The 19,165-nt window shown below is 41.7% G+C and overlaps 1 protein-coding gene across 1 annotated transcript in view; it reads left to right on the top strand.

Moving 5' to 3' along the window:
• The window catches only part of FBN2 (fibrillin 2), a 217,041-nt gene that overhangs the window by 191,392 nt on the left and 6,484 nt on the right, over positions 1-19,165 (top strand). Inside the window, exons 56-63 of the mRNA XM_089491328.1 lie at positions 3,365-3,490; positions 5,127-5,333; positions 5,679-5,804; positions 6,962-7,084; positions 8,510-8,626; positions 9,592-9,720; positions 10,975-11,094; positions 13,195-13,426. Coding sequence (XP_089347454.1) covers positions 3,365-3,490; positions 5,127-5,333; positions 5,679-5,804; positions 6,962-7,084; positions 8,510-8,626; positions 9,592-9,720; positions 10,975-11,094; positions 13,195-13,426 — 1,180 coding nt within the window. The remainder of the gene's footprint in view (positions 1-3,364; positions 3,491-5,126; positions 5,334-5,678; positions 5,805-6,961; positions 7,085-8,509; positions 8,627-9,591; positions 9,721-10,974; positions 11,095-13,194; positions 13,427-19,165) is intronic.

Genomic DNA, 19,165 nt, shown 5'->3' on the forward strand with positions numbered 1-19,165 from the left:
CCGGGGGTGGCGGACCTATTAGGATGGTCCACCCTCGAAGGCTGATGGAACCCATAAGGTTCCAAGAAGCCCTAGAGGGGTATACGACTGGCTCTGACGGCGATTCTGTTGATGCCCTAACTGACATCTGGGATACTAATCTCTCTAGGGCTATACACAGTATCGCTCCCAAACGTCCTTTCCGGCCTGCTTCCAATAAACAACCCTGGTATACGGAAGATCTCAGGGAAAGGAAGCGGGTCGCGCAACGACTAGAGCATAAATGGCGAAGACATCAGCGCTTGTCTGACAGGACACTCCTTCGCTCTCACTTGAGAGCTTATGGAGTGGCAATACGTGCAGCAAGGAACTCTTTCTATGCTGCACGTATTGCGTCCGCAGAGTCGCGTCCAGCAGAGCTGTTCAGGGTTGTGAGGGAGCTAACTCAGCTCCCTCCCTCCCTGAGCCCTATTTTGGAGTCATCTAAAGCCTGCTGCGATGATTTTAACAACTTCTTTGCGGATAAAATCTCTCGGATAAGGGCTGATCTCGACGCCAGTATTTGTGCAGATCCTGTAGGAGAGGTGTCCGAAGCATCCGTGGCCCCTGTTATACTGGATCACTTTGAGTTTGTTAGTACCGAGGAAGTGGACAAGATCCTTCGAAGTGTTAGGAAAACGACTTGCTCCCTTGATCCCTGTCCCTCATGGCTGACAGCTCAGGGGGGAGATGCGGTGCGACTTAGGTTGCATCGCATAATTAATATATCTCTAAGTGAGGGTCAATTTCCATCTAAATTAACATTAGCAGTGGTCAAACCCCTGCTAAAGAAGCCCTCCTTAGACCCCCTGATTCATAACAACTATCGGCCCATCTCGCTGCTGCCTTTTTTGGGGAAGGTGATCGAGAGAGCAGTCGCTTTCCAGCTTCAATCGATCTTGGATGACACCGATTTTCTGGACCCATTTCAAACCGGCTTCCGGGCGGGCTATGGAGTTGAGACTGCCATGGTCGCCTTAGTTGATGACCTCCGTCTGGGCATGGACAGGGGGAGCGTGTCCCTGTTAGTGCTCTTGGACATCTCAGCGGCCTTCGATACCATCGACCATGGTATCCTTCTGGGACGCCTGAGGGAGTTGGGAATTGGGGGCACTGCTTTGCGGTGGTTCCGTTCCTACCTCTCGGGCAGATCCCAGATGGTGGAGCTGGGGGACTGTCGCTCCGACAGGAGGGACCTGACATCTGGTGTCCCTCAGGGAGCGATTTTGTCCCCTATGCTATTTAACATTTACATGAAGCCGCTGGGAGAGATCATCCGGAGACATGGGGCGAGGTGTTATCAGTACGCTGATGACACCCAGATAGTTTTCTCTATGTCTCCGACTGATGCAGTAACTAAGGATGGCATCTCTCCTCTTGATGCCTGCTTGGCGTCGGTAATGGGCTGGATGAGGGAGAACAAACTCAGTGTGAATCCAGGGAAAACGGAAGTACTAGTGATAGGTTCCCCGGCTTCGGGTAGTGAGATCTGTCACCCGGTCCTGAACGGTGTCACGCTCCCCCTGAAGGACTCGGTGCGCAGCTTGGGTGTACTCCTTGACTCGTCGCTCCAGCTGACTTCTCAGGTGGATGCGACGGTCAGGAGTGCTTGTTATCAGCTTCGGCTGATACGCCAGCTGCGTCCCTACCTGGACCGTAAGGACCTTGAATCTGTCGTACATGCTTTGGTAACCTCTCGATTGGATTTCTGCAACGCGCTCTACATGGGGCAACCCTTGTACCAAACCCGGAAGCTGCAATTGGTGCAGAACATGGCAGCCAGACTGGTCGCTGGTAGTTCCAGGTCAGACCATATAACACCTATTCTAAAAGATCTTCACTGGCTGCCTATTCGCTTCCGAGCTCAATACAAGGTGTTGGTTTTGACCTATAAAGCCCTAAATGGCTTGGGCCCAGGGTACTTGGAGGACCGCCTCTCCCCATATAATCCGCCCCGCACACTCAGAACATCCGGGACAAACCTGTTGGAGGTCCCTAGGTCTAACCTTGTACGGACCTCTCAGAGGGCTTTTGCCATCGCTGCCCCTTCATCTTGGAATAAGCTCCCCGCAGAGCTTCGCTCCGCCGCCTCACCAGCTATCTTCAAGAAAAATCTGAAGACGTATTTATTTCGGTTGGCCTTCCCGCCTTAGTTAGATTGTTTTTTCCTGCCCCTTATTTTTCCCCTTTTGACCCCGGTTTGCTGTAAATTAACTCTTCTTTTTCTTTGCCCTTGACACGCGTATTTTATTGATCTCCTGTTCCTGTTTTTGTAGTAATGTTTTTAACTTTTATATTTGAATTTTTCTTTTCTATTGTACTGTTTTTAAACTTTGTAAGCCGCCCTGATCATATCTATGGAAGGGCGGGGTAGAAATAAATTTATTATTATTATTATTATTATCAATCATCCTGTAATAATCTATTCACAGGAGTTTACCATTAATAATTACAGGTTATTAACGGGATAAGTACGAAATGAGTGTGTTGTGTGATAATCTTAGTGCAATTGTGTGATAATGACAGGAGCATTCTGTTTCTCTCTCTTTTCTTATCCCCATATGATAATCTCCCTAGTTTCCCTTTCAAACTTCTTGCAATCAGGGCCTAGGCAGATCTGATATTATTCATATGTTTTAGCTTTGACATGTTGTTTTTTAAATACTTGGCCTGAAAGACCCTGAGTGAGAGTTGGACCATGATATGGGAAGTGGGGTCTTTAAGCATCAGCTCTCTTCACAGTAGAGATGAAATCTGCTTCTCCCTGCTCTTCACAAGAGTAAGGAAGCTCTCACTGGGATCAGTGGGAATATTTCTCCCATTGCAAATATCAGGGAAAGGACAATTCTGATTGAAACAGGATTTGGAGGCAAAGACTTAACAACAACCCCCCACCCATTACATACTCACAGAGGGAGAGAAAAAGTACTGATCTGGCTCTCCCTTGCACTGTACGTGTATTTAAATAACATCATCAGACATAGCTATTCATAGGTCTAAAACACACTGCAGAAATCATCCAGGTTGAGACTGCTTTAACTGTCTTGGTTCAGTGCTAGGAATCCTGGGAATTGTAGTTTATTGTGGCACCATAGCTGTCTGACAGAGAAGGCTAAATGTCTCACAAAACTAGAGTTCCCAGAATTCTCTAGCATTGAACCCGGGTAGTTAAAGCAGTCTCAAACTGGATTTTTTCTGTAGTGTGTTTTGGACCTTAGTCAGACTAACTTTTTCAATTTATGTCACTGAACCAGTAGTTTTACTTCTAAATTATTAATTGGAATTATTTTTGTTCTAATAGTGTTTGTGTATAATTTTTTTATTGAATTATTTGCTTGTGATAAAGATGAAAATGAATGCCGCACCAAGCCAGGTATCTGTGAAAATGGTCGCTGCATCAATATTATTGGAAGTTACAGGTGTGAATGTAATGAAGGTTTCCAGTCCAGTCCATCTGGAATTGAGTGCATTGGCAAGTAAATTCTAAGTCTATACTCTGTTCTTTAATATATTTTTTAAAATGTAGTCATTAATATAATAATCTACTAGTCTTAATTTTGTTTAGCTTGCTAAAGCAAAATACTCTATACATGTCTTGGTTACTTGTGGGAAACATAAATATATTTCTTCTGTTAAGTAAATTTTCATTAAAGCAGTTTGTTTGGGAGAAAACTAATTAAACCTGGAAAGTAGGATATTTAAATGCAGTTGGGCCTTGGTATCCACTGGGATCTGGAACCAGGGTTCCCCCCTTCCACACACACACACACACACACCAAAATTTGTGGATGGTCATGTCCCATTATATAAATGGGATAGTAAAATGATGCCCCATAAAATGTTAAAATCAAGGTTTGCATTTTGGAATTTATTGATTTTTTGGTGGGTTGGATATTTTAAATCTGTGGATGATTAAATCAATGGATGCAAACTCCATGGATTTGGAGGGCCAACTGTACAAGAAAACAGAGATGTCATGCCATTCTCTTCCCTTCCTTTCCTTCATAAACATGTAGAACTCCCCTGCTACAAAGTGATTCTCTTGTGTGTGAACAGACAGTTATACTTGTGAGATAGCTATACAATACATTACTCTACTGATAAAAGATGAGACCAGACATAGTTCTCTGGTTTCCCCAGATGAAGATCTGTAGGGTAGTGATAATGCTATTAACATCTATAGTTAAGATTTTCACTTACTCATATGTTTGCATAAATTTACAAAATTTGTAAATTTTGCTTACAAGTTTACTGAATAAAAATATTTTGCACTCTTACAAAACTGTAAAAATAAGGAAGGTAAATTCTAGTATTTTCTTATCAACATTTGGTTAATACTAAGAGGAAATAATACTGGAATTTTAGCTTTTGTGATATTTAATACCATAAAAACATATGGATAATACTGTATAATAGTTAAGCAATATTTATTAGTAGGTCATGTTAGTATTTCAATTTTCCCTTTCAAAATGTCACAAAGAAAAATGTAATTTTGAAGATGTTCCTCATTGGTCAGCTTACAGATTTTTAATAAACTTGTCATTGGACCTTTGTGAAGGAACGTATCATGATTGGGTTCAATGATCTGCAAAGGTAACCTTAGCTAATTAAATAAAATGTGGGGGTGCTGAAAGTTCACACAAGAAAGCATGCTTTTTTTATTTAATACCACTTAGAGTGTTCTGTTAACACACCAAGATGGCTGAAGACCTGGGCTTTTGTGTCTGCACAGTGGCTGTGACCCTGACTTGGAGACATTTGGATTTGGCACAAACTGACCCCTCTCTCCCTCAGTCCCTTTTCCTGCACCTTTTCTGGCTATTCTAGTAAAGAGCCTCCTCTGCGCTATTAGAAGAGTGGTGTTAGCAGAGCCTTCTGCTGGTTTCCCAGCTAGCCACACCACACTTAAAAACTTTCTTACAAAATCACACACACCCCATTGCTCACAACAAAAGTCTTTATTTTACATCTATAATTAATTTAATTCAGATAAGATATGTTGCACAAAACTGTAAGCCACTGTGAGAACCATGGCTGAAGAGCAGCTACATATTTAACTTAATAAAATCTTACACTAATTCACATCCTAATTCTCTATATATTCACAGATAACCGCCAAGGCTTCTGCTTTGCTGAGGTCTTACAGACAATGTGTCAGATGGCATCTAGTAGCCGTAACCTGGTCACCAAATCAGAATGCTGTTGTGATGGAGGAAGAGGATGGGGCAACCAGTGTGAGATTTGCCCACTTCCAGGAACAACTCAGTACAAGAAACTTTGTCCACATGGTCCAGGATACACCACTGATGGAAGAGGTATTGTTTTTGTAGAGAACTGGGATGTGTTTATGAACAGAATATATTTTAAACTTTTAAAAACTGGATTTATTTGCCTTTTCTTCATAATTTGCTCAGTGATATTTTATTCTGAATTTATTATTCTAAAATGTAAGAGAATTTTCTTATGTAAATCCCTCAGGTTGGAAGTATTGCTTTAACTAAAGATAAAGATATTGACAAAAAGGGTTAGAGTTCCAGAAAAAGATGAGGAGCAGCAGTGAAATTTTCTGCTGCTGCACAGATTGACTTCTAAAAACCTGACATGAATTGCACTATATTTTATTGTCCAGAAGATAAACTTTATTTCTTACAACTTTACAGATATCGATGAGTGTAAAGTCATGCCAAGTCTGTGTAGTCATGGTCAGTGCATCAACACCATGGGGTCCTTCAGATGCTTTTGTAAAGTTGGCTACACCACTGACATTAGTGGAACTTCTTGTGTGGGTAAGTTTTGTCACTCCCTTCTCTCATCATTTGTAATTAGTTTGAAGTGTGACTTGTAACCAAACACACTTTTTTTGCTTACCTGAAAATTGAAGACTTGATTAATTCATTCTGTCCCCAACATATTGGGTGGAATCCTACGGTGCAGTTACAAATGTGGAGCTACTGTAGTTATGGACCTATGAAGTGAATTCCAGCCCATCCCCACCTGAACCCCCACTTACCAGGAAGCCTCCACTGCAGTTGATGGAGGTCTATTCCCATTGCTTGGGAAGCAGATGACTGATGTTCCCACTAAACAATCCCTGTCACAAGAGGCAGACATGGAGTCCTTGTTGCACTTTCCCTTCACAATAAAGATAATTTGCATGAGGGGTGGTGGAAACATCAGTCAGCCTCTTCCCAAGCAACAGCTGATTCCTAGTAAATGGGGACTGGGGGACTTATATGGTCCCTGTGTGTTGTCTAAACTACGGACTACATAGGGATTGACCAGAATGGCTATCTCCTTGTTGGCATTCCACTGGCAGGCTAAGACCTACCTGTTCAGACAGGCTTTTAAAATGGACTGTTTGTAAAGGACCAGCTTGGGATGTTTTAAAATGTTGGGATATTTTAAAATGTTTTATACAGTTTTATCTTTTTAAAATGTATTTAATTTTTTAATAGCTATCTATTTTAACACTGTAATAATTTAATTCCTTTTTAATGCACCTCTTTTCTGTGTTTTTAATTGTGTTGTTCTTTTAATATTGTGAAGTCACTTTGAGTCCCAGTTCTGGGAAAAGAGCGAGATACAAATAAATAAATAAATCTAAATCTAATGCAATGAATGTGTAAGTCCAGGTTTGTAACTCCCCAACAGGTTTCTGGCTATTATGTCATTTTCTCATAAACATGTGATTATTTTACTTTCCATTAGGTGATTTTGATCTATATAATTTTAAAGAAAGGTAATGACTATTTTATTTTAAAAGGTAGAATATTGTTGATTTTAATAGAAAGGTGCACATATGTTAACACAACCTAGTTTACCTTACCAAGATTTCCCATTTGGGGGAATTCATCTTCCTATATTTGTGTCTTTGGTATGATAATTTTGAGCCTTCCTTTGAAAAAATGTGATTACTGATTGAGCTTTTTTTTACCCTAAACAGACCTTGATGAATGCTCCCAGTCTCCCAAACCATGCAACTTTATTTGCAAGAACACAGAAGGAAGCTACCAATGTTCGTGCCCCCGTGGCTATATCCTCCAAGAAGATGGAAAGACCTGTAGAGGTGAGGAATGGAGTAACCTGGCGGTGATGATGATGATGATGATTCATTTATTCCTTCTTATATAATACTTGATTTTTTTAATTTAATTTTTTTTTTTGTGACAAACTGGATTAGGACCACATTCCCTAAATTGTTGCTTTTCCTTAAAAACAACAGTGGGTAGTTTGCATACAATTTTTTGGAAGGATGGGGAATCATATTGTGATACTTCATTCTGCTGAATAGATTCAACTAAGTAGATTCAAGGGCTTTATGCTTCTGCTCCAGGGCACAGAGGGAGGGGAGAGATTCAGAGACTGGTATAGAATTGCTCAGCATATATACTACTGACTAAATCAGTCATAGGTCCATCTTAGACACTTGGATTATTTAGATATAGGATTGTGCTTAAACCTCATTGTAGTTTAAGACCAAATATAAACACATTGCAGAAATAGTCTGGTTTGAGACTATTTCAACTGCGTCAGCTAAAAAAGCCAATGCAATTTTAGGCTGCATCAATAAAAGTATAGTGTCTAGATCAAGAGACGTAATAGTGCCACTCTATTCTGCTTTGGTCAAGCCCCACCTGGAATATTGTGTCCAGTTCTGGACACCACAATTCAAAAAGGACATTGAGAAACGAGTGTGTCCAAAGGAGGGCGACTAAAATGGTGAAGGGTCTGGAAACCATGTCCTATGAGGAATGATTCAGGGAGCTGGGGATGTTTAGCCTGGAGAAGAGAAAGTTAAGGGGTGATATGATAGCCTTGTTTAAATACTTGAAGGGATGTCATATTGAGGAGGGAGCAAGCTTGTTTTCTGCTGCTCCAGAGAACAGGACCTGGAACAATGGATGCAAGCTCCAGGAAAAGAGATTCCACCTCAACATTAGGAAGAACTTCCTGACAGTAAGGGCTGTTCAACAGTGGAACACACTCCCTTGGAGTGTAGTGGAGTCTCTTTAAACAGAGGCTGGATGGCCATCTGTCGGGGATGCTTTGATTGAGATTTCCTGCATGGCAGAAGGTTGGACTGGATGTCCCTTGTGGTCTGTTCCAACTCTACGATTCTATGATTCTATTATTCTATATTATCAGTGCTAGGGAATCCTGGGAACTGTAGTTTTGCAAGGCCTTGAGCCTTCTCTATCAGAAAACTGTCAGAAATCTCAGGGGCCACAATGAACTACAATTCCCAGGATTTCCTAGCACTGAGCCAGGACAGTTGAAGCGGCTCAAACCGGATTATTTCTGCAGTGTGTTTTGGCCTAACTATGTAAGAGAGCATTTGGACTCTTCTGGCTATGTGTATAAATGAGCTGTTAGTAAATAATTATGTTGCACTCATTTAAAAGAACACATTTCATCTTTTTTTTTTTTACAAAAAACATATTTCATTTAAAAGAAATCATGGTATTTAACCATTTCATCTTTTTATTTTTAGATCTGGATGAATGTCAGACTAAGCAACATAACTGCCAGTTCCTTTGTGTCAATACCCTGGGGGGGTTCACATGTAAATGTCCACCAGGTTTCACACAACATCATACAGCTTGTATTGGTAAGATCAGTTGAAACAATTAGTTTTCATTGATTATAAACAAATAAATTAATAATTAAAACATTCTAAGCAGTATTTGAAAAAGAGACAGTACTAAGCAGTATTTTTTTCAAAAAGACCCAGTGGTTTGAGCGTTGGACTGAAATCCTGAAGTCCAGGGTTCGATTCCCCATTTGGAATTGAACCCTGGCAATGGAAACCCACTGAGTGATCTTGTGTAAGTCACATGTTCTCAGTCTCAGGGGAAGGCAGTGGCAAACTTCCTCTGAACAAATCTTGCCAAGAAAACCCCATGATAGGTTCACCTTAGAGTTACCATCAGAGAGAAGACATTTGAAGGTGCACAACAAGAAGTATTCGAACAACTGATCTGATCTACGTAGTGCTAAACATGTTGTGTTTTGACATTTTTCATCTTGCTCTACCTCTCAGAAGTTCAAAAAAATGATAAGTAAAAATGTCATAAGAAATCAAAGCATTTACTGTTAAGCATTTTCTTAGTTTATAAATTGCTGAATATTACATGGAGATAAAGGAGCAAAGCGGTACTAAAATTGAACTTGCAATTCCAGTTGATCAAAAACAGGTTATAGAATATTTTCCCACAGATTTATTAAACTCTATAGCCTTCTTTGACCTTTAACTTATTTATCTTGCTTAATGAAATCACTTTCATGTGTAGTAAATGCTGGGAAACATTTTCAGAAGAGAAACCATTTCAGTTTGTATCTGGTTATAACAGTGAAGATATAAATACTTCCCATAGTTCATATAGAAATATCTGCCATATTTCAGATTCATACCAACATGATTTCCAAAACCATATGTTTTTTGTGTCCAGTTGTAGAAACATCTAAAACATACAGAATTCAAGGCTGTAATATATTACTTACTCTGGATATATTTTCATTAGGTCTGTGTGGGTTTTACGTCTAATTTATACAAAATTAAATACCTTTTTGTAGATAACAATGAATGTGGATCACAGGCTTTGCTGTGTGGGTCGAAAGGAATTTGTCAGAATACTCCTGGAAGTTTTGCCTGCGAATGCCAGAGAGGTTTCTCTCTAGATTCAACTGGATTAAACTGTGAAGGTAAAATACTAACATCCTAAGTAATTTGCACATGAGTTGTTTCCTGGAATGTTATATGATAGCCATACACCATATATATGTGATATTATATGTTAGACTTATTCTATAACAAATGTATGTGAACTGTTAAATCTTAATACCCTAGCCTGAAGAGCTAGTTGAGCCTAATGATGCTTTTAAATTTCAAAGTAATATGTAGTATGCTGTATTTAACATCTTGTACTGTATTCGTTGTAGTATGCTGTATTTAACATCTTGTACTATATTCGTTCTACTAGCTGTATGAATAAGTGAAAGTGTCTATAAAAATTTACAGAGGCTGGAATCCTACTGATGCACTATGATAGGAATTTCCATTTTCCAGGATCACACAGCAGTGGCAAGGCAAAATAAGCTGGCTCTAAGTAGCTAGTTTATCCAATTTCATATTGTCTTCATTGCTGCAATATCTGTGGCCTTCTGCTGCCATCACTTACATTGGTACAGTTATACTGGAGCAGTGTACAAAAATGATTCCAGCTAAAATGAGGAACACTTACCTCTTTGTATGTAGAAACAGGAAGAATATTTTCCTACATCTGTACTTAATCCTTATTTTTATATATATTGCATAAATGGATCATTAAACAGTTCCAAGTTACCAACCACAGCATGAAATAAATATCTTGTGAAAGCTAAAGTTTGTTTCCTTGGCTAATACTGAGCACTTACCCCTTTCCTGGGAGTGTCAGGCAAGGGAATTATTACCAAATTACTGGTTTTTATAAAGAAATTACTCTTTTAAGATGAGCAATTCTGTGCATGGTTACTCAGATCCCATTGTGTTCAATGGAACTTGTTAATTGCTGTCAAACCAGCTTTGATTTATGATCATCCTATAAATAAGAGACCTCCAAGACACACTGCTATCTACAGCCCTGCTCAGGTTCTGCAAAATCAGATCTGTGGCATCCTAGATTGAGTTTATCCCCCTATAATGTGGTCCTCTTCTTTTCCTACTCCCTCCCATTTTCCCAAGTTTTGTTTTAATATCTCATGATAATGTCCAAAGTATAATAGCTTTGGTTTGGTTATTTTGGCTTCTAGGGAGTGTGCAGGCTTAATTTGCAATACATAGTATCCACAGAACTCATTTTGGCAATCCATGGTATCTACAGAACTCCCCTATAGCACCACATTTCAAATGAGTTGATTCTCTTCTGTGAGTTTTCTTAACCGTCCAGCTTTCTTGTACCACATTATATTTATTTACAGATGTAGATGAGTGTGAAGGAAACCACAGATGTCAACATGGCTGCCAAAATATTCTTGGTGGCTACAGATGTGGCTGCCCACAAGGATATGTACAACATTACCAGTGGAATCAATGTGTAGGTAAGAAGATAACTTTAGAATCAAACAATTCCCAAGCTAAAAAATACATTTTAAAAAAATCCTACTTTTCTGCTGACTAGGGTTGCAGATGTCTCACAACAAGATTTGAAACTAAGAAAAAATACATCAGGTCCTAATATAAAAACAGTATTAAACAGTTATAACATTAAAGCACAATTAAGCAGTTTTTAAAATGCAGCAATAAAATTTAGAAAAACACAGCGCCCACCCACTGGAATCTTTAGGAGCCAGTCAGGTCTTTGCCTGCTGGGAGGGGGCTAACCTAGCCTCTCTTGGAAAGGGAGTTCTTTGCCTAGAAAACCAAGAAGGCCCTTGCTAATGCTGTCACTAAATATGAAGAAACTGGGCTTCCTTATTTCAAAGCCCTGGCAGGCTTGTAAGGGAGACTGTGATCTGTCAGATAGTCTAGGCAAGTCATATAGGGCTTTTGGGATTCTGCTGGATCCTGACCATTGTGTCTTTATAAGGAAGGCCTACCAAAACATCCTGCAGATAATCACCTAGAATTATTACAATATGCAAGCCTCCCTAACATAACATGAGAATTCTGGCTAAGAACATATGACACTGTTGGAGCATATTTCACCATCATTTTTACTCAAGATGTGTAGGCGAGTGATTGATACCAGCTTCGCAGTAGTATGAGAGAGTTCACGTTCTGCCCAGACATTGCACAGTAGCAGAAAAAAAATGTTGCACAAATTAATACTGGATAACTACTTCTGCAGCATCATAAGAAGTACTTAAGAGAGTGTAATTGTCAAATATGCTGGCATAAACCACTAAAGGAATTCCACCTTCCTACTTTTTTATTTATTTAAGTCAGTTTCTAATACACTGAATTTCCAGTCATTGTCCTGTTCTTTAGGGACAAGAAGACTAATTATTGTTGCTATGTGCCTTCAACTCATTTCTGACTTGAGCAATCCTAAAGCAATCCTATCATAGGGTTTTCTTGGCCTGATTTGTTCAGAGGGGCTTGCCATTGCCTTCCTCTGAGGCTGAGAGTGTGTGACTTCCCCAAAGTCACCCAGTGGGTTTCCATGGCCAACTGGGGTTTGAAACCCTGGTCTCAAGAGTTGTAGTTCAATGCTCAAACGACTACACCACACTGGCTCTTCAATTATATCATCACCAAAGAGGCAACTCTTTGCACTGAGAGTACAAAAATATATCACCTCCATCCTCTGTAATCTTTAGAAACAGTAAATAAGGAACTGCTTCATGTTACTTGTCAAGTTTAAGAGCCTATCAATCTGTAAAATGATAAACATGTTCCAGGTCACTGATCTGGAGATATATCTGCTAGTAGATGGAGACCACAATTTCCACAAGTGAAATGCAGACCTGATATGCACTAGCTGAAACTATGCCACCATGAATTCTGTGCTGGGAGAAAGGTGGACTATAAATCTATTTATTTATTTTATTTTATTTCTATCCCACCTTTCTCCCAAAAAAGGACCCAGGGCAGCTCATTATATAAAACACATTAAAACAACATGTTTTAAAACAATTAAAATAACCTAATTAAAACACCAGTAGATTAAAATTTAAATAATACAAAAGTTAAAAACATAATCTAAACCAACCCCCCAGCCCCCAAATAAAAGCAGGCTTGCATGATTTTAAAAAAAATTTGTTTGAATAAAAATGTTGTTTCTTGTCGGTGAAAGGCCAGCAAGGAGGCAGCCAACTAATTAAATTAAATTTAGATTAATTTATTAAATAAATAAATAAATAAATAAATAGTGGAAGATCCTCTGTACTGCTCAACAGGCAACCTACATTCAGATCAACATGCAATTGTTGGGGGATTGGGTAGGAGATTAATAGCTGCTGGAAGAGGCAGGGAAAGCATAATTGAAAGGATTTGCCATTTTACACTGGGCATGGAATATAAGGAATCATGTTATATAATGATGTATTTAAAAAAAAAAAAAAGAGCAAGAGCACTTCTCAATGCCAGTCTTCATTAACATAGTTATCAATAATTATTATGGAAGTCTTGATCATTGAAAATTGCAACCTTTTTGAACACATACCCACCTCCAAAGACAAATGTTATTTGTCCAACAGATGAAAACGAATGCTCAAATCCTAGTATTTGTGGCTCAGCTTCGTGCTACAACACTCTTGGAAGCTACAAATGTGCATGTCCCTCTGGATTTTCTTATGATCAGTTCTCAAGTGCATGCCATGATGTGAACGAGTGCTCATCTACTAAGAACCCGTGCAATTATGGATGTTCCAACACAGAAGGTGGCTATCTTTGTGGTTGTCCACCTGGATATTACAGAGTTGGGCAAGGGTGAGTATTTTTCAGCAGTTCCTGCAGGATAGCATGTTTTAGTAAACTGAGTCAATGACATATGAATGATGTGAGACAAAACATTTATGGATTTTAAAAAGTTGTTTTTTCCACTAGGCCATCTTTACTATATGTGATAGATTGCAAGAAAATGAAGTATTGTTTTCTACTCTCTTTTCTTAGGTGGTAGGAAGTCTAGGCAGCTTTTACACAATCATTGAAGAGAAACACTTATGTTCTTTGCTACTAATGAATTGCTTTATAAAATACTATGCATCAACATCACTCCTAGTAAGCCTCAGACCTCCAGAGCTCACTCACACCAGGGATTAAAAAAATCAGTTCTGCCAGCTGCTTCCAAGCTTAGCCAATTTCTCTCTGTCAAGTTTTGCATTAACCCTAGCCTTGCAGGAATGCATGTCACATTCCCAGTATATAGGTGTCAAATCATTAAGCACCTCTTATTCACCTTCATGTAACTGGCTGGTTCCTAGTACCAAGTTTTATAAAGATTTTAAAAAGGAGGGCTGTCACTTCACTGCATAAAATTGAACCTTATGACTCTTGCACTTTCTGTAGTATAAACAGAGCTCATGTAGTCCTTAGTGAACATGTTTGGACTGAATTAAACCCTAGGGATTGGATCCAGGATACAATTCCTGTGGAGGGAAGAGTTCTTTCCATCAGCATGAGGCATTTGATCCAGGAAAATGTTTCAATGGCTGAATAGAGGAAAAGGCACTTTCTCCAGTCCATCCCTCCTCTTTCAGCCTTCTTTGTCAGCTTTGGGGGGAAATACAGTCATTACTGTTGCTGCGGGCTATATGGGGAGGGCAAAAATCTTGCCCATGAGCTCACCTTCCCCTTAGCAGCAATGGAATTCTAGTCCATGCCATTCCTGATGATGGAAGAAAACTGTGGCTCCAATTGATCTATTCATAGTCCTTCACCATACATTGTCCTAAACTGTATTATTAGTCCATACTACCATAGTCTCATTCAATCAATGGGATTTACCTACATGTTGACTCACAATTCAATGGACTGAATGGGTCTGCTTTAGGTGGGACTACAGGATAACAGCTTTCCACTGTTGTAAGTACAGGTTGAATATACCTTATCTGGATATCCAAACACTCCAGAATTGTTCACATCGGTGGCTGAGATACTCTTTTCTTTCTGATGGCTCCATGTACACAAGCTTTATTTCATGCACAAAATTATTAAAAATATTGTGTGTGAAATTACCTTTATGCTATGTTTATAAGGTGTATATGAAACATGAATGAATTTCTTGTTTAGGCTTAAGTTCTGTCTCCAAGATCTTTCATAATGTATATGCAAGTATTAAAAAATTTAAAAATTTAAAAATCCAAAGCAGTTCTGCTCCCAAACATTTTGGATAAAGGATACTCAGTCTGTACTACAGAAGCAGCCAGCATAATATTGCAAAGATGTATTGAATATTAGCCCGAGCTAGTGAGACATATTCAGTATTTCTTTTCTGTAAAGATTACCTGCTTATGTTCAAAATAGAAACCTCTTTTTAAGCATTAACTGTCCAACTCTGGGATTTGTCAGACAAATAGATTAAACATCTGTGATTAAATATATTGACATAGATGCCAGTGTTATGTTTGTAGTGTCACCAGACACTAGATGTTTATCATAATAGTATTCTTGAGGTTTCAGTGCAAAAAGGAAAGTAATTAATAATAATAATTTGTTTTATTTATATACCGCTATTCCAAAGACCATAGCGGTGAACAGCAAGTAAGCTAATTAGCAAGTAAGCTAATTTTCCCTCCACAGGCTGGGTACTCATTTTAGCGACCTCGGAAGGATGCAAGCCTGAGTTGAGCTTGGGCCCTTTTGCTGGTCTTGAACTCGCAACCTTGTGGTTTTAAGTGAATGGCTGCAGTACAGGCATTTAACCACTGTGCCACCAGGGCTCCATAAAATAAAATATTCATTGTGTACTGGAGTAGAAAAGACAAATTTAATCTCAGGGATCATTAGAAAACCTATTTTAAAAATCAAATTGAAAACATAACAATACTTTTATATAGTTCTGGGGCACAACCACATTGGAAACTGCGTGCAGAGTTCTGGTCACTGTACTTCAAAAAGTATATGGTACAATTGAGGGAGATGCTGAAAAGGGCAACAGAATGATCCTACTATAAGGAGATCATACAATACCTGGGGTTGGGTTTTTTTTATTTGGTTGGGTTTTTTTGCTTATAAAAAAGATAAGGTAAAACAAAAGTCAGCAGGTATGGGAATAAAGTGGCCCTTCACATGTTGTTGGGCTACAAACCCTAGCCTTTTTCACCTGGCTGTGTGTCCAGGGCTGCTGAGCCTTGCAGCTCCAGCCAGAATAGATGGGAAAGCCAAAAAGCCATATTTCTGGCCCATGACAGAAAAATGCCAAATTGTACATTTTGTGCCAAAAGTGGATAGGAAAGGACAGGTTGCTTACCTGTAACAGTATTTCTTCGAGTGGTCATCTGCGAATACATACAAATGGGTTGTACTGCACCTGCGCAGTACCTTCGGAAACTTCTAGAATCACTGGGCAAAGTACTCTTTGCAACATATAGAAACTTTTTGGCGGTAGCTCCGCCCATCCCTTATAAAGCCCCAGGTTTCCCGCTCTTTCCCCAGTTCCGCCATTTTTCCGCCAAGTAGGCGACAAAGAGTGAGCCAATTTAGAGCAGGACACCGAGGGGAGGATGGGCGGGATTTGTATGTATTCGCAGATGACCACTCGAAGAAATACTGTTACAGGTAAGCAACCTGTCCTTCTTCTTCGTGGTCTCTGCGAATCATACAAATGGGTTGAGACTAGCAAGCTAAGGTTAACGGCGGAGGGAGTGTCCTGACACCTTAATTAACCAACAATTGTTTATTTGTTACAATAAACAGAATTCAAAAACACACTGAGTCAAAGACCCGTTTGTTGTACCCTGAGTAAAATGCATAAACAAAGGGCTTCCACCCCTAAGGGGAGAAGGGTAAACCAGGTAGCTAAATATACTCAAAGGAGACCTGAATCAGTGCAATCCAGACACCAGGATAGCCCTGCCAAAGGCTGCATCCCTTTTGGCCCTGGTGTCCAACCTGTAATGCTTGATAAATGTCAGGGGCTGTGACCACACTGCAGCCTTGCAAATGTCATCTAAAGAAATCCCTGACAAGAAGGCAGAGGATGAGGCTACCGCCCTTGTGGTGTGGGAGCGAACCCTAGCCGGCAACGGCTTCCCCAAGAGTTCATATGCCAAATAGATGGTACTAGACACCCACTTGGAGAGTCTCTGAGCCGACACCGGTAATCCCTTTTTCGGTCCCGAGTAGCACTGAAACAGTCTCTCGGACCGGCTCGAGTCTCTAGTTCTGTCCAAATAAAAAGCTAGAGCCCTTCGAACATCAAGGGTGTGGAGGGCTCTTTCCGCATCCGTAGTCGGGTTCGGGGCCAAGGTAGGAAGAACAATGTCCTGACACATGTGGAACAATGACACAACCTTGGGCAGGAACGTAATGTCCGTCCTAAGGACTACCTTATCTAAATGAAACTTGAGGAATGGCTGGTCCCTTCTCAGTGCACAAAGTTCTCCAGCCCGACGAGCGGAGGTAATTGCCACTAAAAAAACAGTCTTCCAGGTCAGGAGCCTAATGTCTGTTGTGGCCATGGGCTCAAAAGGCCTGGACTGCAAGGCTCTCAACACCCCCTCTAGACTCCAAGCAGGGGGAGGTAAGGACACTTGAGGGTTTAAATTATTATAACCCTTAAGAAAACCTTTAATCAGAGGATCTTTGAAAAACGAAGGCTTACCCCGAAATTGGAAGAAGGAACAAATGGCCGACAGGTAGCACTTGATTGAAGTGAGGCAGAGGCCAGAGTCGACCAGGGACATCAAAAAGTCCAACACCACTGGCGTGGAGACCTGGGCAGGAGAAAGGTGCCTGTCCGCCAGAAACTTAAGAAATTTGGTCCACTTTTGGAAATAAGATTTACGGGTGGCCGGCTTCTGGGCAGCTAGGATGACTCTGCGCACCGGGTCTGGTAAGCGTGCTAGGGACGGATCCTCCATGCTACCAGGGGAAGGGTGTCGATGTCGGGATGGTGGACGCGACCCCCTTGAACTGTGAGGAGATCCGGCCTGCGTTCGAGCCGGAGAAAGGTGTCTCGGGAGAGGTGAAGGAGGCTCGGGAACCAGGGTTGCCCTGGCCACCACGGAGTGATCAGAATGGCGTTGGCAGCCTCCAATGTCATCTTGGATATTGTCCTGGTGATCAGAGGGAACGGGGGGAAGGCGTACAGCAGCATCCCCGACCACTCGAATCCGAACGCATCTCCGAGGGAGTTCTCGTCTCGCGTCCGGGAGCAGAACTGGGGACAGTGTGTGTTGTGGACAGTCGCGAACAGATCTATCTGAGGGGTTCCCCATCGACGGAAGAGGTCCTTCACCGTGTCCGGGTGGAGCCTCCACTCGTGGCACGACGATGGGGATCTGCTGAGAAGATCCGCAAGGTCGTTTTGAGCCCCTGGCAAGTGAACCGCTTGAAGGAGGATGTCCCGGTCGATGCACCAGTCCCACACCCGGAGCGTGATGTCGAGGAGGGTGCGCGATCTGGTGCCTCCCTGTTTGTTCAGGTAGAACATCACTGTGGTGTTGTCCGTCCGGAGCTGCACAACCTTGTGGGAGAGGGAGGATTCGAACGCCCTTAAGGCCTTTTCTACGGCTATCAGTTCCAGGGCATTGATGTGGAGGTCCCTCTCGTCGGGCGACCAACGGCCCTTCGCCCAGAGATCTAGCGCGTGGGCTCCCCATCCTTCGTCCGACGCGTCTGTGGTTAGTGTTATCTCCGGCTGGGGCTGGGAGAACGGCATGCCTGCGCAAGCGTTCCGGGAATCGAGCCACCAATGGAGAGAACGGACAACCGGCCTCGGAATGGTGAGAGAACGGGATGGCAGGTCGGTGTCTGGATTGAAAACTGACAGGAACCAAAACTGAAGGATTCGGGATCGAAGCCTTGCCCATGGTGTAACGAAGGTTGTGGACGCCATGTGTCCGAGGGCCACCTGGACGTCTCTGGCGATGACTCGTCTCCGGCCCATGCACCTTCGGACAGCCACGCGGAGCGCGGCAAACCGGTCGAGGGGAAGGAACGCCGTGCAACTGTCGGAGTCTAGGATGGATCCGATGAATCTTATCTGCTTGGTGGGGAGCAGCTGCGACTTGTCGGGATTGACCACCAGTCCCAAGTCCTTTAAGAGGGCTAGAGTTGCCGAAGTGTGTCGATGGAGCTCCTGGCTTGAAGGTGCCACTATCAACCAGTCGTCTAGGTACGGGAAGATCCTGATGCCTCGGCGATGGAGGTGGGACACTACCGGTGCCATGCACTTTGTGAATACCCAAGGAGCCGTGGCAAGGCCGAAGGGCAGAACGTTGTACTTGTAGATGTCCGTCCCGACGGCAAAGGCTAGGAACCGGCGGTGACTCTCCCGGATGCTGACATGGAAATAGGCGTCCTTCAAGTCGATGGTCGCAAACCACAGGCCCTGGTGCAACAAAGGTAAGATAGAGGCAAGGGTTACCATGCGAAATCGGTGATAGGAAAGGTAAGCATTCAGAGCCCTCAAGTCCAGAATAGGCCTAATGCCCCCATCAGTCTTAGGGACCGTGAAATAACGGGAGAAAAAACATCTGGGGACGTCGACAGCATCGACGGGCG

This window comes from Sceloporus occidentalis, unplaced genomic scaffold (assembly GCF_023333645.1).
Source record: "Sceloporus occidentalis isolate IW3139 unplaced genomic scaffold, rSceOcc1.0.p SCAF_1, whole genome shotgun sequence".
NCBI lineage: Eukaryota > Metazoa > Chordata > Lepidosauria > Squamata > Phrynosomatidae > Sceloporus > Sceloporus occidentalis.